Consider the following 27517-nt stretch of genomic DNA (forward strand, 5'->3'; position numbering starts at 1 on the left):
ATCAAGAACTGACATTTGATTGATTTAACCTTTGAAGTTTCTTCTCGTAACCTATCAAATACACGTTTCAGTCTTTCTAAGTGTTATCTATGGTCGTAACGAACACTATAACGTAATAGAAGTAACATAAACTTTCTCAGTATTGTAAATGTTATAATACGATATTCATTAATCTCTGGAATGTTGAGGGAGTATCACATAAACAAAAGGACATTCTGTTGAACTGATATTTACTTGAAGGTAAGACAAAAGTAGTTTTAGCTTTATCTTTTATTTTTACTTACCAGTATCCACTTTGAAATCAATAGACGAAAAGTATTTAATATTACTTCACCTTTCTAAAGTTTCCTGTATATTACGTAACAGATAAATATCTTTAACTGTAACAACATTCACCAATTTAAAACCTAAACTTTATGTCCTTCGTAGGAAATACAACCGGGAGGCATGCGGACTGATACTATCATCTGTTATTCCTTCTAAAAGCATATCTTTCACTCACTGTTTTCATTCAAATTGCTGGCACTCTATGAAGTCTCTGTGCTATAGGTTTATTGTCATTTAATCCTGTTATGTGTTTAATCTTCTTCGTAGTATCAGTGTCACTTGTCATACAAATAATCTCTATATAATTTTAGTAATGTTATTACACCTTCTTTATATTTTCTTACATATTTCGTGATAAATAATTCCCTATTTATTTTATTTTGTGGTGTCTGGTGTTTCCTATTCCTCACATTATGCTGTACTACTGCAGCTAATGTTTCTCTGTTAGTGGCCTTGACTACTACTACGTGGTTAGGAAGGATTTCTTTTCTTTCACATTTTAGTTCATGTGAACATTCACTAGTTTATTGCAACAATATTGCTATATTAAATAATACAAATAGTATGAACTGCAGTCTATGAATAATGTGAGTGGCAGTTGTACATTGATTGTTCTAAAAGAAATCTAAAAGGTGTTATACCCAGTCATAACATATGTATCTGGTACTGTTACTTATTCGGTTCCTACGAAAATCTCGTTAGAGTTGACAGCCAAGTTCTAAAACGTTTTCACGTTTTTCTGTCAACGGACCGATAACGCACGTAATGAACACTGAATAAGTAAACAATGGCTACACAGAGTCAGCAAATATCAAGTTGATAGATAAAAGAGAGACCACAAGACGTAATTTTCAAAATATAAGACGAAGATTTCCAGAAAATTTCTAGATTAATGAAGATATATATTTGATTGTTACAAATGTTTTTCTCTTTTCTTCAGTTTATCTATATTTTTCTTTAGAAACATAATAATAAAAAATATTCTTTGTGATAAAAGGAAATAATAAATTGATCCAAGTAATAGTTATTTTTTCTCCGATTTGTAAACAATTTCTACGAGATAGAAGAAACTAAATATTAATTTTGTGGTCTGCGTGTCTGAATTATGGAAAATATGTTTCTAATACAAAAATAATTTTTATGTAATTTAAATTATGAGGCCTATTAATATGGCAAAACATGTAACGAACAGAAATAAAAACTCCAATAACAGATCTATTTTAACCTTTAATTAACCAATCCTCTAAGTGAGTTTATGGAATATGAAGTAGGATTGGTGACAAGTGAAGCTTTCTGTGATAATACAGGTTTTTATTAGATATCAAGTGATCTACTCACCTATTTTTATTTTAACAAATGAAAGCAGTGGCAGAAAAGATGGGCTTGGCATGGCCTAGCGCGTTAAGGCGTGCGCTTCGTAAGCTGCGGGTCGCGGGCTCGCGCCCGAGTCGCGCCAAACATGCTCGCCCTCCCAGCCGTTGGGCCGTTATAATGTGACGGTTAATCCCACTTTTCGTTGGTAAAAGAGTAACCCAAGAGTTGGCTGTGGGTGGTGATGACTAACTGCCTTCCCTCTATTCTTACACTGCTAAATTAGGGACGGTTAGCACAGATAGCCCTCGAGTAGCTTTGTGCGAAATTCCAAAAGAAACAAACAGAAAAGCTAATTAAATTCACTATTGATGTTTTACTGCCATCTACATTCAGAAATCATTATCAGAAGAGATTTTATTACAATCTTCGATTAAAATCTACTTAGTGGACAACCACAAAGACAAAAACAATATTTCTGTTATCCTTTTATACTGTTTGAATCACACTAGATGTCACTATATTCCAGACATTAAAAAGTATAAAACTTAAATTTATAGATTTCTCCATATTTGGCAATTTCAGTCCCAATGTAAAATATTTCTATTGACCTATTTTCGTCGTTTCTTTTTTAACAATTAACAAAAACAGAGTAGAAGAAGGAGCACATCGGCTTTAGTTTACGTTAACATTTTCATATTTCCTGCATGGTTACAGTTTTACTGTGATATGGGAATTTGATAAGATTCATCATGACTGTTAAAACTCAAACGGTTTTACTGTATTCACGAAGGGATGATTTAATGAACCAATGGTGATCAGAGTATGATAATATATCTAGTGAATAATATTTATATATATTGTCAGCCGTAATATAGAGAATATGTCATAAGATTAAATTTGTAAAATTAAGATGATTCAGTGATGATTATGCTATTTTTACATCGTTTGGGGTCACATACTCTAAGTGGACATTCTACACATTTCAACATATCTTCCTCTGTCATTTCCACAGTTAGAGCTAACGAATTGTTTAAGGTTAAGGGTAAGGACACAATCCTGAATTTTTTATTAATGTCAATATTATCTCACATGATATAAGAATGCATAGTGTGGTATTTTAATAACTATCACGTCATATCGTCACTGGTTTGTTATTTTTTGGAAGAAGCTGCTGTGTTATCTTTACTTTTCTAAAAAAGTTGAATATTTAAAGAATTTGCTGCTTTCTGATGGTTAATTGAATTTCTAAGTAATGTGTAATATCTAAAAGGTAAAATTTATACGCATTAAAAACGTATTGGGATAAAAATGAGAAACATTAGGGCCTTAGGTCGCCTTGTTTATTTAATGGAAAGCAACAGGGCTATCTGAATTTTATTTATTGTAAATAACCTACCCTTGATATTAGCGATTTAAGTCACAAAAGTCATCGATAAGTCGCTAGGAGAATAGAGAGGATAACTGTGTTTGTGCAGTACAAGTAATCTTCAGTTTTATTAAAGGGTAAGAATGGAACATTTTAACTTCTACTTTACAAAGTTGTAAGAAGAGGAGATTCATAAGTGTAATAGAGTGTGTGATATATTATTTGTTACATTACATTACAGTGATATATATCACTGTAATATATATGAATATTTAACGAGAATTATATAAATAAACAAATTAAACATATAGATTAATTTGTAGTGCATATTGAAACCAATTACAACAGTAATCAAATAATTAATAGATGTCTTAAAACATAAACGTCCTCAGATTAACAAAGTTTCTAACTCTTTATTCATCTGAAGATGACCTAATAAGGTGGAAACGTTGTTCTCTTCTTTATCTTAATAAAAATTTCAATATCCAAGCCAAACGTCTTTAGATACATTTTCACTTCAATTTTCTCGTCATCACGAATAAACTTCCCCAATCCTTTAAAAGTCATTAACGTTAATTAAATAACTTACTTTTAACAACATAAACAATATGAGGTGTTAACTCAACTTAAATAACACTTTATATATGTTTTTATTTTCACAACGTCTTAGGATCTGAGTTATCGCCGATAGAAATGGTGTTCTGAAATGTGAACTTTATTCAATTAACAAACTTTAGGTTTTTTAGTGAAGGAACAATATATACTTGAAATTACTATAAATTTAATGTTAAATAAAAAACTTTGTTTTGAAATTTAGTTTGATTTTTTCGGTAATAGAAAACAGAGAACAATGAACTGAATAAAGTAGTAAATATCTGTCTGTCTGTTTTTTCTGGTGTTTCATGAACCCGTTTCGATACAGAACTAAATGTTTGTTGAGGTTAGTTTCTATAGAATATATTTCGAATGTTAACAATTCAAAAAAAAATATTCTAGAAGAAATATTAATATTCAACCCTGAGATTTTTCTTGTATCTGTACTCACATTCTTGTTATCGATATTTGATCAATAAGCCAGCTGTTTATATTGGAGGTTGTTTTAAGTTTGTCAGTAATCAATCCTCCGTAACTTTATTCCATACTGTAGCTGTGTCTAGATATTACAGTTTCTTCCTGGTTCCACTCATTAATACAGTGTCCATAGTTTCCACAATCCCTTTACAAACCTCGATAACGTCAACTAATTACAGACTAAACGCTAAACGAGCAGCGGAAACTTTCTCAACATGTTTTATAGAATTATTGTTGTTCTATAATCATCATTGGTTTAGCTTTCACGTGGTCTACATGTTGTTGAAATTAGTTGAAGCTTTACCCAGCTCTCGAACAGGTCAAGTTTCGGATTTCATCTTATATGTTTGACAGGCCTTTAAGATGTGAATCAATATGTATATTGTGAATTAGCGGTAACTCTTTTATAGTCAATAGTTCTTGCCCGTAGGGAAATTCTTATATTTAACAGATTTCCTGTATATTTAGTTTTACTTGTTAAATTATAGAATAATGTAATTCATTGGAATCTAGTAGAACAAGTTCTAGACAATCTAAGATATCCACTATTCTTTAATTTAATTACGTCAGTTCGATAACCGAAACCGATTTATATTTCATTCAGGACATACTATTGAAAAGGTAAGTTCATCTTTTACAGATAAAATAATCAAGTTACTGGTGTCTTAATTTTGCAAATATAAAATTATTCTATTTTTGCATAGTTCAGGATCACATACATTATGGAACCTTGTGTATATTTCAGCATAACTTTCTCTGTCATTTCCACAGTTAGAGCTAACGAATGGTTTAAGTATACAATCCTAAATAATTTGAATCTTCTATCTGTTGCTTTCAAAGGTATCTTTATGAACACTCATTGTGAATCCTTTACTGCGGCTGTCTTTACTTCACTTTATGTACAATAATTTCATCTGACAGTTTATGTAATTCACTTGTACGAATAAACCATGAACTCACCTTTCTGTCTCCAGCTATTTACAATACTTGTACTATCGTAAATAACTCAGTCACACTATTTTCAATTTTAAATGATAATTGTTGATAATTATTCTGAATTCTGGCCCGTAATTCGAGGGTCGCGGGTTCGCATCCCAGTTGCGTTAAACGTGCTCGCCCTTTCAGCCGTGGGGGCGTTATAATGTGACGGTCAATCCCACTATGCGTTGGTAAAAGAGTAGCCCAAGAGTTAGCGGTGGGTGGTGATGACTAGCTGCCTTCCCTCTAGTCTTACACTGCAAAATTAGGGACGGCTAAAGTTTCTCCTCCTGGTTGGGGGTTGTGCAGTGGGCTAACAATCTACTCACTTAAAAAAACAGCCTGTTAATGAATCCGCAAGCGATTGCGGCCCTATGTTCCTTCACGGAATCGAGAGGCATAATAATAATAATAATAAATATATTCTGAATTCTAGAATTGAAAACAAACATTTTAGTTTTTGCTTTTTTGAGGCTCAGATAGTCTTATTTTGGTAGGTATCAAAGTGGTAGTAATGTTTACTAGGGCTTAATGATACATTTTTAATTTCCTTCTCATGTAATTCAAGTGTCTGGTTTAATTAATTCATTATAATCACATGTTAAATTAAACATTTCTATAGATACTTGTTTTTGATGTTCTGTTTTCTTCTTTAATTCACGTAAATTATCTGTGGTTGCAAAAATTTCAAAATATTTCCACCAGCGTCTATTAAACCACGTTTTGGAGTTCGATCGGAAATCGGAAAGCTATCTTTAATATTCTCTAAATCTAATAACAAATATTCTATCTTAACAGGATATTGTTTATCTTAGGTATTATAATTTTTAATTAATATTTCCTATAATATCATTACTGAACATAAGATAGCTGTTCCGGAATTTGTCACATGAAATTGACACTGTCATCGAAACTAATATGACCACTCTCGTAAAACGATTTCTCGAACAATATTAGTTCTTCTCGTAATCAAACTACTAATCGAATGTACTGTGGAAACGGTATATTTTCAGCAATTATCCACTTATCTCACGATAATATAAAATTTCCTTCTTCAATAAAAATCATGACCGTCTTCCTCTCTAGTGGTACAATACTCACATTCTTTACCGCCATGTTTACACTCATCTATATAATAATTACCGTTGTAAACCTGCAGTTATGTCAACTGCTAAAACATATAAATCTTATAATCACAGACACATATTTATATAACTCATACAGTAATGTCTATATACATCCTGTATTGTCTACGTAATTCTAATTACAGCGATGCATTTAATTTTATATATTGTTAAAAGCTCGTAGTACACCACTAGTTTCGTCACTAAAGCTGACATTAACTCTATTAATGTCGTTTTTTATCCTAGGTACAGCTACTTGTCGGTTGAAATTCACTCGTCTTTTTGTAGGGGTAAGGATCACTTCTGGTTGAGTTGATACATGACCACGTCATGTAATGTTATAGTCATGGGTTACAGTATCAGCTTACGTCGGTGTAGGTGTTCTTCACATGCTGTTCTTGGGTACATGGACTTTGACGAAACTAGACAGGCTATACGTGGAGTAATCTATGTCAACAATTTCATCACCTGATATACGGCATTAACGTTCTCTAGCTTTTAATTTTCTATCTCGGCTTCACTTATCTCTTCATCGTCATAAGATAAATCTAGTTTATTCGAGGAATCAGATTCAACCTCAATATTTTTTTTGTCAATCATCTAGTTTTCATCACTCATATATTCGTTCTGATAGGGGTCCTTTCCTTCAGTTTCTTTAATCTTTTAACACGTACCAGTTTGCTTATATCTTTCTTCAGAAACATAATGATAAAAAATGTTCAGCATGGTAAACGAAATAATAAATTGAACTAGGTAAGAGTTTGTTCTCTTCCTGATTTGTAAACAATTTTTATGTGATAGAAAAAAATGAATATTAATTCTGAGCTCTGTTTATCAAATGATGGAAAATCTATTTATAAAACCAAAATAACTTGTATGGAATATAAGTTATTAGGCCTAGATAATATTGCAAAAGATCTTAGGAACAGTATTAAAAACTCCTTATGCAATGATATTATTGGGTCACACTATCACGTGACATTAACAGATCAGTTTTAAAACGGAATTAGCCAATTCTCAAAGTAAGATTATGGGATATGAAGTAAGATTGGCTACAATAAAATCTTTCTTTCATAATATAGCTTATTTATTAGATACCATGACATCTAACGACCTATTTTTATTTTACCAAATCAAAGCAGTAGCTATCAACCTAATAAAGTTCACAATTGATGCTTTACTACATTTACGGTCAGAAACCATTATTAGATTTGATTTTATCATAATTTTAAATTAACATCTCATTATTCGAGTGGCATATACTGTTTGAGTAAAACAAGGTGGCGCTATATTGCAGAAACATTTTGACAGGAAACTTGCATCAATCAAATTCAGTTTTTGTAAATTCCAGTCGCAACTGAAATATTTTTATTGATCTACTTTCGTCGTTTCCATTTTAATAGTTATTTGAAACAGTATGGAGGAACGAACTCACTGGCTTTACTTTACGTTAACATTTCCATATTTCCTGCATTTTTACAGTTTTATTGTGATATAGGAAAACAGTATGACATTTTATTGTCGAGTTTAATAAGATTCATCAAAACTGTTAAAAGTCAAACACTTTATTATATTCAGTAGCTTCTGATCTTAATTAGTCAAGTGATTCATATAGCTAATTGAGAATAAGGTTTCTATTTATTAATATCGATAATATCCCATAAGATCTAAGTTATTTCTAAAGAAGATATCAAGCTGATAATGTAGAATAATTACAATAAAAAAGTGAATAAAAAGAAAACTGATAAACATTATAACATAAATATTTACTTCACATGAAACATTAGTGTCAGTTCTATTAATTTCTTAAACTTTGCATTTTCTGTACAGTTCCTCAGAGATTTTCAACAAGTAGAAGGGTTTATCAAAAGAGTACTACAACCACACTATACGTACATAATATGTATTGCTGAAAACGTGTTTCTTTTCAGACCGGGTTATATACGGCAAATATAGCTCAAGGAATACTATTTAAGTTAGCCTTTTGATACATAATAACTTATGGACATTATACATTTAGTATATTACAGACATTATAATAAAAAAAGTTAGTGAAACTAACCTGAAAAAAGAATGGAACATGCCATACGAAGAACACATCAATGTCTCGGAAACATGATAGTGAAGTATTTCAAACATTTGAATTGATTTCAAATCAGTTTATTCATTTTTTAACAACTGTGAAGTTAAACAATTATGTAGATAAAGGAACTTGTTTAACGAGAACGTGAGATGTTAATCATTTTTGCTATACCAACTGGGAAAAAACTCTTATGATATCAATACCTGTCAATAGAAAATAGTCTTCGAAAAGTTTATTTATATTCATGTGTGTGTATGCTTTTATTATAGCGAAGTCACTTCGGGCTATCTGTTGAGTCTTACGTATATTCAGATGTTTCTACTGTGAAACATAGAACATTAAGTAATAAGAAATAACTATTGGACGCACCGTGGAACGTATAATTTAAGTAAAATGAGAACTTTACACATAATGACAGAGTTATTTGTTTCTTTTCATTACAATCTTAATTATTTAATGTGAAAACTTTAATTTATTTTCTATTTTATCAATTTATTATTATTTATTTATCTATCTATCATACGTTCCTTTTATGTTTAGATTAGATACAGTTACGTTATGTTATGTAAAACTTTTCTTCTGAGTTTAGGTTAGGCTGCTTTTCATTGACAGGAACTTATTTTATAACAACTTTTTTCCAGTTGGTATATCATGTGTGATTAACAACTCGAGTTCACATTAAATACGATTTTATGCACGTTATAGTTTCAATTAACAGCTGTTTAAGGTTATGTAAACATAACTGGAATCATTGCAAATGTTTAATATACCTAATTATCTTGTTTCCAAGTCATTCATACGTGCTTCGTAAAGTATGTTATGTTGTTCTTTTAAGGTTAGTTTTACTTACTTTATTGATGATAATGTCTGTAATATATATAATTTATAATATTTATACTGTATGTGGTATCAAATGGCTTCGGTAAATATTATTTCACAAACGATGCTTATCGTGTATAAACCTGTCTCAAAATACGTTTATGAGATATGATGTACGATTCGCGACAGTAGAAGCTTTCATTCATAATACAATTTTTTACTAGATACTATGACATCTAACGAACGACCTATATTTATTTTAACAAATGAAAGCAGTGGCTGTCAGACTAATAAAGTTCACAGTTGATGCTTCACCATCAGACTAATTAAACTTCGCTTTTGATACTACCATCTACAGTCAGAAATCATTATTCGATGTGATTTTACCATAATCTTAAATTAAAATATTTTTGGTCAACAGACACATACGTAAAATAAATCATTTTATTTCCTTTTATATTGTCTGAGTCACACTAGATGGCACTATATTCCTGAAAAATTTTATTGGAAACTTACATTTATTAACTGAAATCCTAATTTCAAAACATTAAAAAAAATTAAACTTAAATTTATAGATTTCTACATTTTTTTTGCAATTCCATTCCCAACATATAATATTTTATTGACCTATTTTCGTCGTTTTCTTTTGAATAAGTTACTGAAACAGCTTTACTTTACTTTAACACTTCCATATTTCCTGCATGGTTACAGTTTTACTATGATGCAGGAAAACAGTTTCATATTTTATTGTTGTATTTAATAAGATTCTTTAAAACTGTTAAAAGTTGTAGGAGACCCTCGCTGGTACAGCAATACGTCTGCAAATATACAATGTTAAAATCAGGGATTCGATTTCCTTCGGTGGACTCAGCAGATATCCCGATATGGCTTTGCTGTAAGAAAGGACTCGTACCCTCAGATAGAGGGACAAAAGTTTGGTTCTTATACGCTAGTTCAGTTAATTATGAAACAAAACTTAAACAAATACGAATAATTTATGTAAATGAAAGATATTTCTGAAAAAAAAAAGACCCATTCGAAAAATATCTTTTATTCTGTTTCGTTAAACATCCTGGGACAATATACAAAATTTAATTTGGGACGAGTTGAGGGGGTGGATGGATCCTCCGAGAAACGATTTAGCACCTATGGAGGCCGATGAAGATACGATATGGCTCTTAAATATTTACACAGATTATTAGAACATCATGATCTAATCTCGAGGAACATAGAAATTTAAATTCAAATTCAAAACTTCATATTCATCTTTGTTTTCGTGTTACGCTTTAGCTGCCACTTGGGTAGAGAGCTCGACTCCTAATCTGAGAGTCGCGGGTTCGAATCCTCGTCGCACAAATATGCTCACCCTTTCAGCCGTTAGGACATTATAATGTGACGGTCAATCTCTCTATTCGTTGTTAAAAGAGTAGCCCAAGAGTGGGCGGTGGGTGGTAATGAGTATCAGCCTTCTTACTTTGCTAAATTATGGACGTCTAGCGCATGTGTGGTTCCTCTAAGAAAAGACCTAATATTCTATACTTTGAATGTTCTCTTTTTGATAGGAAGTCGTTTTTCTATCATCATAAGAAGATATCTCTCAAAAATCAAATTCAACTTTTAAAACAAAGTGTATGAATTCTGAGTGTGATTTATGTTTTGACGTCAAGTGTTAAGTATGACAGACTTAATTTTTTCGGATATTGCAATAATTTTATTAGAATATGCAGATACTATTACTAAATCAACAGGCCAGTCTAATAAATTGTGGCATGGATGTTTTGAAATGAACCATATGAGAGTATCGTATAATGAATGATATTACTTTAAAGTAATACCTATAATTTTGAGTGTTAGTCTTAACTAAGCCTGTTTAATTTGACTGAGCCTTTACATTTCACGAAACTGAAAGTAAAGGTTTTACTCAGTGCCAACATGTTATTTTGAACGAACTCAAAATTCAAAACAAATTGTTTAGTTAGATATCAGTTATCACACTGAGACTTATACTCAGAACTTTCTAGTACACTCTAGGCCTTTGACATTCTTTTAAACGTCTAAAAGTATTTGACCCTTAAACGCAAACGAGATGCTGAAAACTTCGTGTCTAAAGTAACATCAATAAAGATTGTTTTTAAATGTTTCCAGCGACACTTAAATATAAGCATCAAGTGAATTGCTACATAATAAGAGAAACAACGAAACGAAAAATTACTTAAAATCGTCGTCTGGTAATCGAAATCGTTAAAATCATGTTTAACAAAATCGAACAAACCGAAGAAAATTTGAACTGGTTTATAATTCCATTTGAGTATTTTAATATTTTTATTTCTGGGAAACAAACTGAATGCACTAATAAAAAAGTGAAAAACAAAAATATGCCATAATTTACACATTGTTTTCCATATAACCCTAATGTCCGGTGTGCTCAGATTATATTTTAACATCAAACATTTGTACATAATAATTCGTTAGTTACTTTAAGAAAAATTAATATGAGGTCAAGAGGGATGAAACTTTGAGGTCAAAGGTAAAAAAATTCTGGTCACACTGACGCAAAATAATATAATAGTTAAATGTGATATGAAGGTTAAACATACATTATTTTAAGTGTTTTGATATATATGTCTCTGTTTTATTATTGTTACCCGTTTTAAAGATTATACTGATGGATGTTTTTGTCACTGGGAGATTATTCTGGGGTCAAAAAGATTATTTTAATTACCGTATTTTCCGCCTAATAAGCCGAATTTCTGGCCCTAAATTTTGGACCTGATTTTTGGGGTCGGCTAATTGGCCGATCACTCCTTTCGGAAATTTCTTATTCTTAGGAAATGTTTTTCTTTTGAAAATTACCATAGGCGGTAATTTTGTCCCATCAGCAAAGCACGTTAAGACTACAGTGAAACGTTGTTTCTGGAATTTCATTGGTTTTCTAATTACAGTGAGTGGAGCCAATAACGAATGACATATTGATTCCATCTCTGTCTCAATACGACACGTTCTGCTTTACTACAGAACGCCAATGATCACACACAACATGCATGCTGACGCTGAAACGAGACTAAGAAATCATTTTGAAGAAACTTGTCACTTCTTAAAAATGGCTTCGGCTTATTGGGCGGTAATAAGCAAAAAACCCTCATTTTCAGAGCTGAAAATTGGCCTCGGCTTATTCGGCGATTCGGCTTATTAACCGGAAAATACGGTAATTATATTTTTGTAGAAGTTAAATATTGATTTTCTTTTGCTTGTTCAAACAGAAGAGAAGTGAATAAAACTGACAGATAAAATATTAAATTCACATGTCTAAGTAAACACTTTCTGGTTTATTTAGAAGTGTCAATTTATTCTTTATTATCCTTTGTCTAATTCCCACCCCAGTGGCACACCGGTATGTCTGCAGACTCACCTCCCTAAAAACCAGTTTTAAATACCTGTAGTTGGCGGAGCACAGACAGACCATTATGTATCTTCCTGCTTAATTCTAAACAACAAATTATTATCAAGCAATACACTGAAGGATTTATTTTTGTTCACGTGACTAACGTTGCTGGTTTAACCTTGAACAGGCACTTGTAGTAATGGATATTAAAATGTATGTGTTGGAAACCTGAGAAGGAAAAAAAGGCGGGTAATGTATACTGCAGTGAAATAACAGCAATGACATGATTAAATTTTCATTTGTTTATTTTTAGAAACTTACTAAAAAATCATGTTTGTTTTCTTAAATAGATTTGTCAGAGTGAAAAAGTTGCTCAATGAACGAGTTGATTATCTGAAGGCTTGAAAACCTATTTAAAACTATTTGTATCAATTAGTGCCACCCTTGCGCATTGGAGACTTTTTTTCTTTTTTTTTCCTCTTTGGGATGTCATAGCTACGTCAACGACTACTTGTTCTAACTACACAACTCAAGAAAACAAGTTGAGACGAAACTGAGATAATTAATTACGCAATTGTAGTGCTTATCTAAGTGATTAAACAAATACTATTAGCAACACTAGAAAATGGAAATATTTTCTTATTTCTTCTGAACAATAGGCCCAAAGACATACAATTTAGTTTTCCAATTTTTTAAAGAAATATTATGGAGCAAATTATGTTTATTTCTTCATGAAGATGTGATCAGCTTATGCTACTTTTGTTTGCCGTTATATGTAAAGTTTTACATAATATCTACCTGTGTTCCACCTACTGTGGGTTTCGAAGTCTGAATTTTAACGTTATAACCTATCAGAATTGAGCATAAAAACGCTGGGGTATTAATAATCATAACATTAATATAAACAATGAATCTAAAAAGCTTCATTTTACCCCAAGTAAAACGACCCGACGTAAGTTATTACTTTTACGCTTGTTTTGGTCTTTATTATATTTAATTCTTTAAAATTATTATAAACAAACAATATTATAAAATGTACCAGTTAGAGACAAACAATAAAAAAGAATCCACCAGTCATAAGCAAACAACAGCAAACAAATCTACTTGTTATAAACAAACAACATAATGCAAATTTACTTGTTATAAACAATGTAATACAAGTCTATTTAACACAAACAAACAATGCAACACAAATCATAAACAAACAATATGAAACAAACCAACTTATTGATCTTTATTTGAAAGGTACTAATACAATGTATAGATGACTTTTGAACACAAGCACAAACAATTGGCTGTCTGCGTTCTGAATTTATTTCAGTTTACTGGACACCTAACAACTGATTACTGTCTTTTACTATCTTGGATACGAAGTTACTATCTCTATCCGTCAGTAAGTACTGACCGTGTCTGGCTGTTATGTTATTAACAAATGCTTCAGGAATCGTTCCCGGTTTTTGATCAGGCAAGCAAGTTATTATTAACTTATCATTATTTTGTTCAGTAATCACATTATCTAAATCACAAATTATTTGGCCACACACTCACGTAACATCAATAGATCAATTTTAATATTTAATTAGCCAATCCTCAAAGTGAATTTATGGGATATGAAGTAGGATTGGTGACAGTCGAAGCTTTCTTTGATAATACATTTTTTCTATAAGATACCATGACATCTGCCCATCTGTTTTTATTTTTAGAAATGAAAGCAGTGGCGGTAAGACTAAATAAATTCACTGTTGGTGCTTCATCATCATATACAGTCAGAAATCATTATTAGATGTGATTTTATCATGATCTTAAATCAAAATCTCATTGGTCTGCAGGCACATACACAAAAAACGTTTTTTTAAACTGTTTGAGTCACACCAGATGGCACTACATTCCTCAATCTTTGATAAGAAATATTCATCAAATGAAATCATGATTTCAGAATATTTTAAAAAATCAAAACTTAAGTTTATAGATTTCTCACTTTTAGCAATTCCATTCCCAATAGAAATTATAACTATTGATATATTTTCGTCGTTTCCTTTTCAATAATGAACGGAAACAGTATTGTACAACGAGCTCTTTGGCTTAACTTTACATTAACACTTCCATATTTCCTGCATGGCTACAGATTACCTGCAATATAGAAAAACAGTGTACCATGTTATTGTACAATTTAATGAGATTCATCAAAACAGTTAAAAGTCAAACAGTATTATTATATTCACTAGCTTCTGATCTGGTTAATCAATAAGGTCCAGAATTTTATAAGAAATCTAGCGATACATCCGATACAACATAACTTATATTACAGATATTATAATCAATAAAGATAGTGTATCTATAGTTAAAAGAAGAATAAAACATTCTATACGATTCACGTATCATTTACTCGAAAACAAGATAGTAAAGTAAATTAAACATTTGCATGGATTTCAGATCAGTTTACAGATTTTAATTGAAACAGTAATGAAGAAAGATAAACTTCTTTAATGAGAACATGAGCTGTTAATGATACATGCTATACCACCTAAAAAAATGTTATTAAATAAGTATCTGACAATAAAAATTAACGTTCGGAAAGTTTATTTATATTCAGTTGTGTTTGCGTGTTTTATTATTGTAAAGCCACATCGGTCTCTCTGCTGAATGTTCCGTATATTCAGTTGTCTCTACTGTGAAACATAGAACAATAAAACATTAAGATGTAATTATTGGATGCACCGTATAACGTATAACTTAAATAAAATTGAATAAAAGATAACGTGACTGTACCTAACCTAAACTCGTTTGGAGTGTGACAAACATATAAATAATAATAATGTGTAAAATAAAAAGAAACAAATTAAAGTTTTTACGCAAAATAATTAAGATTGTAACAAAATTGTATTTTACTCTTGGATGAAGTTATATAAACCCCATCAGGCTTATTCAACACGATATCGTACTTTGAAAATACATCAGTATCAGAAAGAAAACTAAAAACATTTCCATAAAGTTTGTAGCGTTGATTTGTGATTTAAATTCGTTTGTCAATACATCTGAAGAAAAACCAACTATAAAGTATGACCTTTGTATAATTTAAAAAAAGTAAATAATTATCTGAGTTTTCACAGTTTCGTAACTCAGAGTTCTGGCCTTCACAATGATTGCGTGATAACAATACATTATATAAGTTCCTAAATATGAAGAACATTATTAACATAACAAACTAACTTACAGCTGATATCAATGTCTTTTAGCTTGTTGCAGTCTAATGAAGATGAGGCAAGTGGTAAGTGTTTTACAGCTTATTCAGAAAGATACTTATCGGTTAAACTCGAGCACAGCTCACCGGAAACAAATAGTTTTATTTGGAGCATGGTATCATTCCCGTATGAGAAGTGGCAAAATAATATGAGATAAATAGACCAAAATTAATTTCTGTTCATTAGTGACCTGATCTCATTACATTTTTAGTGAAATATAAATTGATAACGTAATTCTTAGAAAGGTATTTAATTTCAGTATAACAGTATTCCCAGTAAAGCAATACTGTAAGAAACGCTCTCATCATATAAAACAATAAAATTGTGTTGAAATTCCCACCAAGTTACATAACTTACAAGAGCGGAAAATGTCATAACACCAGTAAAATAATCATTATGTTGACACGATTCACTAAATTAATCAGTCATTTCTATTACAGTTATGAATACAAATTAGGCTAAACGATTTAGACTTGACATGAATAATGCCATTTATTTTTTACTTAATCTGTTCTATGTATGAATATTTCGCAATAAAAGTTGAAAATTTATGGGGAAGTTATAGGATAAGCTAATTTACATCGTACTAGTTTAGGTGTGTTTATGTAACTGTTTGTCTCTGTAAAATAACTTTGGATCTATAGAATTTCCTTAAGATAAAAGCAAGTAACTTGATTGTTTAATGGTCATAGTTTCATTTATTTTTTACAGAATTTCATTCTACTTTTGGTGATTACGGTCTACACTCTAGGAAGTTACGATGAAAATGGAAGTAACAAAATAACCCGAAACATCCCCAATGGTTATAGTGGTTACGGAGATATAGGGGGAAATAGGAGAGCTCTTGACAAACGTTGGAATAAAAGTGCTTTTGAGAAGAAACCAGGTTTCAGAAATGGTGATGGAAATGGAAAATACAAGAAGAATATGTTTGGAAGAGGCACAAGCTTAGATTTGGGTTTTGATAGTGGCTCTAACTTTAGAGGTGGGTTGGGAAGACGAACACGAAGAGCAAGACAAGCAAATAGCTATCAAAGAATAGGAAGAGAAAGTGATATAAGATTGGATAGTGAGCTAAGAATGAATGAGAGTCTACATTTGGACGCATAAAATCATTCTGGCTGAGAATAATTGGTAAGAGCTCACTTAATTTTGATGTTCAAGTTAGTATAAATAAGTTAGTACATCAACATTTAAATACGAAAACGTTTCAAAGTTTCACTTTTCTAATAATAAAGTTAATCAATTTAACCACCAGGTCACACCTCTCGGCTCATGTGTCTGAGGATCACTAGTTCAAATCCCTTTCGTATAAAACATACTTGCCCTATCTTTGGGGAAAGTGTAGCCGAAGAGTTTCAAAACTCGTGACTAATATTTTATATATTAATGAGAATATTAACACACAAGATAAAAGAATGCACACTCTGTTCTTTTCATAACAATCATACCATATCGTTACTGCTTTGTTAACTTTTTGAAAGAAGCTGCATTGTAAACTTTGCTGATTTTAAAATTGTTGAATATTTAAATAATTTTTAAGTAATGTGTAATGTCTCAGAGCTTAAAATTTATACCAATTAAAACGTAACGGTATGAAATGAAAAACATAAGGTCATCAGCTCACGTTGTTTATTTAATGAAAAATTACACAGTGGGCTATCTGAACTTTATATATCACATAGATCCTACACCAGATATTAGCGATTTAAGTCACTGAAGTCATCGTTAAGTCGTTGGGAAAAGAGAGAGAACAGTTGTGTTTGTGCAGCATAAGTAATCTTCGATTTTCTTAAAGGGTAAGAATGGAACATTTTAACTTCTACTTTACAATTAGCTGCAAGGGAGGAGGAGGAGATTCATAAATAGAATAGCGTCTGTGATATATTATTTGTTACCCAAGATCCCACTGATGTATATATGTATATATATTATCTGTTATAAAAACATTTAATGGGAATTGAACTGATATAAATAGAAAAATTATCTATATATATATGTATAGATAAAAGTACAGTGCATATTGAAACCAATTACAACAGTAATCAAGATAATTTACATTTGTCTTCAAAGATCAACTTTCTCAGGAAAACAAAGAGAAAGTTTGCAGCTCTTTGTTATCCTGAATATCACGTACATAGGTAGAAACGTTGTTGTCTACTTCGTTTTAATAAAAGTTTTAATACCCATACTAAACGTCTTGAGATAATATTTGCTTCAAGTGGGTTTCTCGTCATCACGAATAAACTTCCCCAATCCTTGAAACATTATTGAAGTTAATTAAATAATTTACATTTAAAAACATGGACAATTTTGTCGTTTTAATTTAACTTATATTAAACTTTATATGTGTTTTTATTTTTATAGCTTCTTAGAAACTGGATTATCGCCGAAAAAAATGATGTTGGGAAATCTTTTTTTTTGTTCAACCAACAACCCGTAGGTTATATAGTGAAAGAAAAATATATTGAAATTATTGTAAACTGAATTTTGATATAACTAGATTTTGCATTTAAATTTAGTTTGATTTTCTCGTAATAAAAAATAGAGAACAATAAACTAAATAAAGTAAGAAATAAAGTGTAATTTAAAGTTAAAAGAAAACTTTTGTAAATCTGTCTGTCTGTGTTTACCAGAAATACGTTTCGATACAGAATCATATGCTTAATTAGGCTAGTTTGTTATTAGTATATTTGGACAAAATTATTTGAATAACGAAATTAATCAATGGGTTTATTAAAGAAAAACGTCACGTGTAATTTTATAATATTTAGAGTCATTTATTGATTCCACAGAGTGGTAAGTTTCAACTTGTAAACTGAATATAGTTTGACACATGTAAATATAGTATTTAGTTTATGATGAACAGTGTTTACCAGTGAAATGTAACAGTTTGACATCCGTTATAGGAACTAACAGAAATGTGGGAGAAAATGATATTCACTTTGAAGTACCAGAGAGAAACGCATCTTTAATATTTTTGTACCAATAGATGGTAGCATCAGATATTGATCTTTGTTTTAATATTCTAAAATAATTTATTCTTAATATACATGAAAAAACGTTTATAAACATTCTTCATCAAATCTTACATCTTTATTGACTTTTCACTGACAACCAAATTTCACCTTTGTCGCTACAATTAATAAATCTCAGGATCAAACATTTGACCGTGTAGTAAACAAATATGTCTTCAAGTCGACTTGAAGACGAAAGGCGGAAGACTTACGCCCGGCGTGGTCAAACGTGTTAACGCGTGTGACTCGTAATCTAAAAATCGCGAGTTCGCATCCCCTTTGCGACAAATATGCTCTCCCTTTCAGCCATGGGGGCGTTATAGTGTGACAGCCAATCCCACTATTCGTTGGTAAAAGAGTAGCCTAAGAGTTGTCGGTGGGTGGTGATGATCAGCTGCCTTCCCTCTAGTCTTACACTGCTAAATTAGGGACGGTTAGCACAGATAACCCTCGAGTAGCTTTTTGCAAAATTAAAAAACAAACAAACAAAACGGAAGACTTTCGAAACGTCGTCCTCTACACTTGTTTCTCCACAACAGGCAGTTGCCGTCCATTCTACGAAGATTCGTCATATTTTATTGTTTTCCTCCCATCCATATTTTTGTCTAAGTAATCTAATGCAAGTACAAAACATCAGAGACATACACAGGTGATGACAAAATATACACAACAAATTTTGTTTCGTAAAATACTAAGAGAAGAATAATCTTATATTTTGTATTGTCATAATGTAATTATTTGTGAAAAATATGTGGATTAAATACTTATTTAGAACAAACGTTTTGAAGCAAAATGAATAAGTTTTATAATGACCATTTTTATAATAGAGATAAGTTAAAACAAAACACGTTGAAGTTATGTGATAACTATTCACACAACTAAACTAGTTATAGTTTTAGATTACAGCTAGCCAATTATAAGTTGGTAAACAGCGATATGTGAATGTATGGAATTCGTCTATTGAGTAAACTTGTATTATGTCCCAACCAAGGAAACAAAATCACTTCATTATATGTATATTGTTTAATGTAATCGTTCAAGTCCCTAAAACAAAGTTTTTCGTGATTTTTCGTATGTACGGAAAATAAAATTGGACGCACCTGAATCCTGAGACAAGACTATAAAAAGATTCATGTTTGTAAGACGAAACGATTGTAATAATTTGGGTCATTCAAATAAAATTCGTATCTATTAACCCTATTAACTTGGTTGTGTAGCAATCATACGAAGAGCGAGCGGTTCTTTATATTTACTGACGAAAGACACAAATATTAAAACTTGCCACAACAGAAAAGGTGTTGCACGAAGTCGATAGCTTTCACTATACCTTCTCCACCGCTGGTACAGCGGTAAGTCTATGAAATACCAACACTAAAATCGGGTGTTCGATACTCCTCGGTGAACTCAGCAGACAGCCCGATGTTGCTTTGCTGTAAAAAAATACAAACACACACACACTATCCGTTATAAAACTGGAGACATAACTCAACAGGGCAGCAAACGAAACATAAATATGTGAGTCAACATATGTTCATTCACAAAAATGTTTTGTTCCTGTTGACATGAACCGTAACTGGATAGGGGTGCTCGACAGTACAGGATAGTTCAGTTGTTTTTTGAAGTTATGTACAAATGCACACAAAAGTCTACATGGGATATGTCTTCCACGGGTATCGAAACGTTCAGCATCCTGGAACATTTATAGAAATGTAATTTGAGATTAGGGGTTGGGATGGGTGGTTCATCTGAGAAGAGGTGTAATATGCTATACTTTGTATTTCTTTAGATAGGAAGTCGTTTTTTGTATGATAATAAAATATACGTCACAAAATTTCAAACTCAACTTTCACAACGACGTGTAAGAATTCTTAGTGTGATTTATGTTTTGACGTCAAGTATGACAGATTTAGTTTTTCGGACATTGCAATAATTTTATTAGAATATGCAAATACTATTACTAAACCAACAGTCAAGTCTAATAAATTGTGACAGGGATGTTTTGAAATGAATAATATGACAGTATCGTATGCGTGTTAGGCGTACCTAAGCTTGTTAAATTTCACTGAGCCTTCGCATGACACGAAATTAAAAGTAAAGGTTGTAAAAAGTGCTAACATGTTGTTTTGAACGAAATCGAAACTCAAGACAAGTTTTTTAGTTTGATATCAGTTATCACACTGAGACTTCTACTCAGCTCTTCGACCCATAAATGCAAACGAGATGATGAAAACTTCGTGTCTCAAGTAACATCAATAAAGAAAGTTTTTAAAAGTATTTAAAATTTTTTCTCATGGCTTCAAATAGAAATTGGATCCTAATAAACTCGAAAGGGCCTTTAAATGATGTTTCAGAGTCATTTATTCACGATTCTTTTGAATATGACATGCATCTTGAAGAGTATATGTTTTGGAACGAATGAAAAAGTACTTCTTTTGTAACTTACGTTACAATTGACGTCACAACACGAGAAAAACAACATCCAATCATCTCATAGTTAAGTGTTTTATATTAAAAAAATGTTCCGTTTTTCTCTTGGTTTCTAGGAAAACTTAAACCTAAGCATCAAGTGAATTGCTACATAATGATATAAACAACAAAGCTTAAAATTACTTAGAATCGTCGTCCGGTAATCGAAATCGTTAAAATCACGTTTATCAAGATCAAACAAAACCCAAAAAAATTTTAACTAGTTTAAAATTCCAGTTGAGTATTTTTATATTTTTATATCTGGGAAACAAACTGAATGCACTAATAAAAAAGTGAAAAATAAAAAAACAACAACATACTATAATTTATACTTTGTTTACTACATGACCCAAATATCTTGAGTGTTCAGATTATATTTTAACATGAAACATGTGTACATAATATTTCGTGAGTTACTTTTGAAAAAAGTCAATATGAGGTCATGAGGGATGAATCTTTCGGGTGAAAGTTCAAGATTTCTGGAGACACTGAGGCAAAATAACATAATTGGTTTAAAGTGATATGAATGATAAATATAGATTATTTTAACTGTTTGGATATAATTATCTGTTTTATTCTTGTTACCTGTTGTAAAGATTATACTGATGGATGTTTTATCACTGGGAGATTATTCTGGGATCAAAGAGATTATTCTAATTGATTTTATTATAGTAGAAGTTAAATATTGATTTCCTTTTGGTACTTGAACAGAAGAGAAGTGTATAAAACTGACAGATAAAAGAATAAATTGACACGTTTAAGTGAACACTTTCTGGTTGATTTAGAAATGTCAATTTATTCGTTGTTATCCTTTGTCTCATTACCTCTACTCTCCAGTAGAACACCGATATGTCTGCAGACTCACCTCACTAAAAATCGGATTTCAATAGCTGTAGCTGGCGGTGCACAGATAACCCATTGTGTATCTTCCTGCTTAATTCCAAACAACAAATTATTGTTAAACAAAACACTAAAAGATTCATTTTTTCCACGTGACTAACGTTGCTGATTTAACCTCAAACAGGCACTTGTAGTAATGGATATTAAAATGTATGTGTTGGAAACCTGAGAAGGAAAAAAAGGCGGGTAATATATAGTGGAGTGAAATAACAGTGATGGCAAGTTTAAATTTTTGTTTGTTTATTTTTCGAAACTTTGTGAAAATCATGATTTTTTAAATAAATTTTTCAGTGCAAAAAAGTTGCTTAATGAACGAGTTGATTATCTAAAGGCTTGAAAATATATTTAAAACAATTTGTGCGTTCAAATTAGTTCGACCCTTCGCATTGGAGACTCCTTGTTTTTTTGGTTTTTTTCTTCTGTGGAATGTGATATTTACGTCAAAGAGTACTTGTTCTCACAACACAACGCAAGAAAACAAGTTGGGACGAAACTAATATAATTAATTAAGCAACTAATGTACTTATCTAAGTGATTAAAGAAATACTGTTAGTAACATTAGAAAAATGGAAATATTTTCTTATTGCTTTGAACAATAGGTACAAAGATATGCAATTTAGTTTTCCAATATTTTTTAAAACTTCACCAAAGCTATTGATCATAGTCAAAAGCAAACCACAAAATAAAGTATGTTTAAAACAGTGCCTGTCAACACTGTCAGCCGCAGAGCAGCACGAATGCCATTCTCCAAAGAGTAAAGATTCACTGTTGTATCTATACTGGAAGCATATAGCTGCGAAGAGTAACAAAATATTTTCAGGTGTATTATTCTAATAATTGTAAAATTAAAAAAAAAATTGTACTGTTCTGATAGGAAAGTATACTTACCTTCGTTGTTCCTAGCTTTTGGTATTTGAACATAAATCACAAAAAACTACTCATGCGATCATATATATAAATATTATATACCTTTTTGTTGTTTGTCGTTGTTCTGTCATTAAGCACAAAGACACACAAAGGGCTATTTGTGTTCTGCCCATCTTGGGTATCAGAATCGCGTTTTTTGCTATATAATACTAAGTACTTCTCCACGTTAAAAAAATTCAATAGTATTTTGAAAAAAATACCACGTAGCGCCAGGCCAAATAGAATTTTCTTTTTGATATACTAAAAGCTCCAAGGATCGCGAGTTCGAATCCCGTCACATCAAACATGCACTTTCAGCCATGGGGACGTTATAAAGTGACTGTAAATCCCACTATTCGCTGGTAACAAAGTAGTTCAATAGTTTTCGGTGGGTGGTGATGACTAACTGCTTTCCGCTAGTTTCACATTGCTAAATTAGGGATGGCTAGCGCGTATACTCTTCGTATAGCTTTGCGCGAAATTCAAAACACTCAGACAAACAACCATCCTTTTTACCTCCTGATGTTATCATTTACAAAAGCGTTTTGTTTACTTCTTACTGTATTTACTGAGTTTATCACCAACTGAATTGCCACTGATCTACCTTGAATTAAACTCTCTTACAATCGTGTTACTCCTTTGACAAGGAAAGTGTGTCAATGTGAAATGTTATTGAATGTATATATTGTGTGTGTATAATATTTTTAATTTGTAAAGTTTACTGAAAATATGTTTTACAAATTCTTAAAACCTATCTTTAGATTCTATTTTGAAAATTGATTGGGAAGAAAGATCTGTTGATATTTAAATAATAAAATTATTCAGCCCTGATGTTATTCAGTTTGGCAAACTTGGATTTAATAAATGATATTGAAATTATAAACAAAAGCAACGATAGTAAACAATGATTATGGCCCTCTAGCAGTTCTTCGAGAAATTAAATAAACAACCTTTTAGCCGATTTACAAAAAAGTTCAAAAAGCACTTAAAAATTATTCCATAATCAGGTGTAATTCTTTATTATCAGTAATTAATTACTTGAATTAGTATATAAATATACAAAGGAACTTAAGCATAAATATAGAGTTTGTTTGAAATTAAGCACAAAGCGACACAATGGGCTATTTGTGTTCTGAAAAACCACTGGTGTAGAAACCTGGTTTCTAGCGTTCTTAGTCCGCCGATATACCACTGTCCGATAGAAAAAGAACGATCTTAGATGTAATCTAGTTAACATGTTAAAGGTAATCTGGAAGTTTGCGTATTTGTGAAGTGGCGGTGATATAGCGCTATCATAACTTAAGGGAATATTTGTGAAAAATAAAACAGCCAAGATCAAAGTTGTTGTTCAGATTTTGCGTTGTTGTCTGTTCGTTTTTTTTTTTTAATTTCGAGCAAAGCTACACGAGGAGTATCTGCACTAGCCGTCCCAAATGTATTTTCCCTTATTGCAGTCTAATGAAGATGAGGACAGTGGTAAGTGTTCTATAGTTTATTCTATAAGTTAATTATCGGTTTAACTGTAAAACCAGCGAGAAACAGTTGTATTTGTTGCATGGTATCATTCGAATATGAGAAGTGGCGCTTCTCTAGGCAGAATAACATGAGATAATTAGACCAATATTAATTTGTAACGTTAAGAGACCTGGTGTTATTTTGGGACATTGTTAGTGAAATATAAAGTTTTAACATAATTCCTAGAAAGGTGAAACAACTCCCAGTAAAGCAGCGCTGTGAACAATGTTCGCATCACATAAACAACAAACAGGAGGAATTATGTTGAATTTCTCACCAAGATCCTCGAGAGGTATCTGTCACAACATCAGTAAAATAACGTTTATGTAGACTAGATTCACTAAATTAATTAATAATTTGTTATTTCCATTACAATTTTAATGGAAGTTAGGCTAAACGATTTACTTTACTAAACTTTGTACTTTTAACTCAACTTATATGAAACTTTACATATGTTTTTATTTTTACAGTTTATTGGGATCTGGATTATTGGCGATAGAGATGAGGTTCTGAAATCTTACCTTCATTCAATTAACCCGTAGTTTATATTGTGCAAGAAAAATATATACTTGAAATTACTGCAAATTAAATTTTAAATAAAAAACTTTGCTTTAATTATTGTTTGATTTTTTCGTAATAGAAAGCAGAGACAATAAAGTGAATAAAGTAAGAAACAAAGTGTAATTTATAGTTAAAACAAAACTTTCGTTAATCCGTTCTGGAAGAAATAGTTCTCGTAGTATTTATATCGAGTGTTGATAATTCAAAAAATAAATGTTCTAGAAAAAATATTAGTACATGGTCAAATATTTGACCCTGAGATTGATCTTGTATCAGTACTCACATTCTTATTATCGATATATGATCAATAAGCCAGCTATTTACATTTGAGGAAGTTTTAAAGTTGTAAGTAAACAATCTTTGTAACTTTATCTCATACTGTAGTTGTGTCAAACTGTCAGTTTCTTCTTAGTTCCACTCATTAATGGAGGATCCATTGTTTTCATAATCCATTACTAACCTTGCAAATAGTCGAGTAATTACAGACGAAACGCTAAAGGATCAGCGGAAACTTTCTCAACATGTTAATTCTCAACATCTCAACACCAAGATCCTCGAGAGGTATCTGTCACAACATCAGTACAATAACGTTTATGTTGACTAAATTCACTAAATTAATTAATCATTTGTTATTTCCATTAAAATTTTAATGGAAGTTAGGCTAAACGATTTTAACTAAGATGAATAATGTCATTTATTTTATACTTAATCTGTTCTATGTAAGAACATTTCAAAATAAAATCTTAAAGCTTTATGGAGAAAATGTTATATGATAGGCTAATTTTCATCGTACTAGTTTGTGTGTGTTTGTATATTCTATGTCTCTGTAAAAGAACTTTCGATCTACATAGTTTTTTCATGGACCAAAAGAGCAGCTTGTTTGTGTTTTAATGATCATAGTTTCATAAAAAACAACAACTGAATTTTGATATTTATATTTTTACAGGTTTTCATTCTACTTTTGGTTATTACGGTCTACACTGCAGAAAGTTAGGCGAAAAACAAAATTAACGAAATACCCCGAAACATTCACTTAATAGTATCACTACAAATATGATCACTGAATCAGTAAACTTCTTCCTTCTAAGCTTCTTCCTTCTGCTGTTGCTCTCACATGGTGTACATGCTGTTGAAATTCGTTGATACTTTACCCAGCTCTCGAACAGGGCAAGTTTCAAATTTCATCTCATATGTTTGACAGTCCTTTCAGATTTGAATCTACATTTATATTTTGAATGAACTGTAACTCTTTTATAATCAAAAGTCCTTGCCCGTCGGGTACTCTTATATTTAACGGATTTCCTGTATATTTAGTTTTACTTTTAAAACTATAGGATAATGTAATTTATGGGATATGAGTGGAACAAGTTCTAACCAATCTGAGATATCCACTATTCTTTAATTTAATTACTTCAGTTCGATAATGAAACCGATTTATATTTTATTTAGGGCTTAGTATCGACAAGGCAAGCTCTTATTTTACATTTAATATAATCAAGTTCATGGTGTCTTAATATTGTAAAAAAAAAAAATGTTTAGTGATAATTATTCTATTTTTACATAGCTCAGGGTCACGTACTCTAAATGGATCTTCTACATATTTCAGCATATATTCCTCTGTCATTTCCACAGTTAGAGTTAACGAATGGTTTAAGGTAAAGTGTAAGGGTAAGGACATAATCCTATATAATTTGAAACTTCTATCTGTTGCTATAAAAGTGTCTCTATAAACACTCACAGTGTATCCTTTACTGCGGCTGTCTTTACTTCAGTTTGTAAATAATGCACATAAATCTCTTTTCTATTTGTAGGCTTCACAGATTCTAAGTATTTTCAAATTCATATAATATTTTTTTTAATATATTTGGAAGTATAAAGTTTTAACTCAACTTTCTGTTTACACCTTCATACAATACTTGTACTAACTCAGATAACTCAGTCCCACTACTTCCAACTGTAAATGATAATTGTTTTCAGTTATTCTGAATACCATAGTTGTAAACTAACATTTCAGATCCTGCTTTTTGAAGCTCAGACGGACTTATTTTGGTATGTATCAAAGTGGTAGTAATGTTTACTGGAGCTTGGGACACTTTTTTTAATTTCGTGGTCATGTAATTCAAGTGCCTGATTTAATTAGTTCATTTTAGTCGCCCTTTAAATTAGCCATTTCTATAGATACTTGTCTTTGATGATCTATTTTCTCTTTAATTCACATAAATCGTCCATGGTTACTTTTCGAAACAAAAATTTCAAAACATTTCCCCCAGCGTGTATTAAACAACGTTTATGTGGAGTGCGATCAGAAATCGGAAAGTTATCGTTAATATCCTTTAAATCTAATAAAAAATCTTCTTTCTTAATGAGATATTGTCGAACGTAGGTCTAACAAAACTTAATTAATCCTTCCTCTAAGATCCTTACTAAATATAGGATCGCTGATCCG

General features: G+C 31.2%; 1 protein-coding gene across 11 annotated transcripts; it reads left to right on the forward strand.

The window, feature by feature from the left end:
* The first annotated feature begins 105 nt into the window (after positions 1–105).
* On the forward strand, positions 106–25937 carry LOC143254373 (uncharacterized). Of its 11 annotated transcripts, none has more exons than XR_013030159.1 (5): positions 4392–4699; positions 15701–15732; positions 16418–16840; positions 17392–17505; positions 18074–19981. XR_013030159.1 is itself a non-coding variant. In XM_076509450.1 (4 exons), exons 2-3 carry the CDS (start codon positions 15715–15717, stop codon positions 16814–16816), a joined length of 417 nt encoding a protein of 138 aa, XP_076365565.1. In that variant the 5' UTR covers positions 4392–4699; positions 15701–15714; the 3' UTR covers positions 16817–16840; positions 24981–25937. The 11 variants fall into 11 exon arrangements, 3 of the variants coding, with proteins under 3 accessions (XP_076365565.1, XP_076365564.1, XP_076365562.1); XR_013030163.1 differs by lacking the exon at positions 15701–15732 and adding an exon at positions 6427–6470 and having other exon boundaries at positions 18074–19980; XR_013030166.1 differs by lacking the exons at positions 4392–4699; positions 15701–15732 and adding an exon at positions 106–240.
* The last annotated feature ends 1580 nt before the right edge of the window (positions 25938–27517 follow it).

This window comes from Tachypleus tridentatus, chromosome 6 (assembly GCF_004210375.1).
Source record: "Tachypleus tridentatus isolate NWPU-2018 chromosome 6, ASM421037v1, whole genome shotgun sequence".
Classification (NCBI taxonomy): Eukaryota; Metazoa; Arthropoda; class Merostomata; order Xiphosura; family Limulidae; genus Tachypleus; species Tachypleus tridentatus.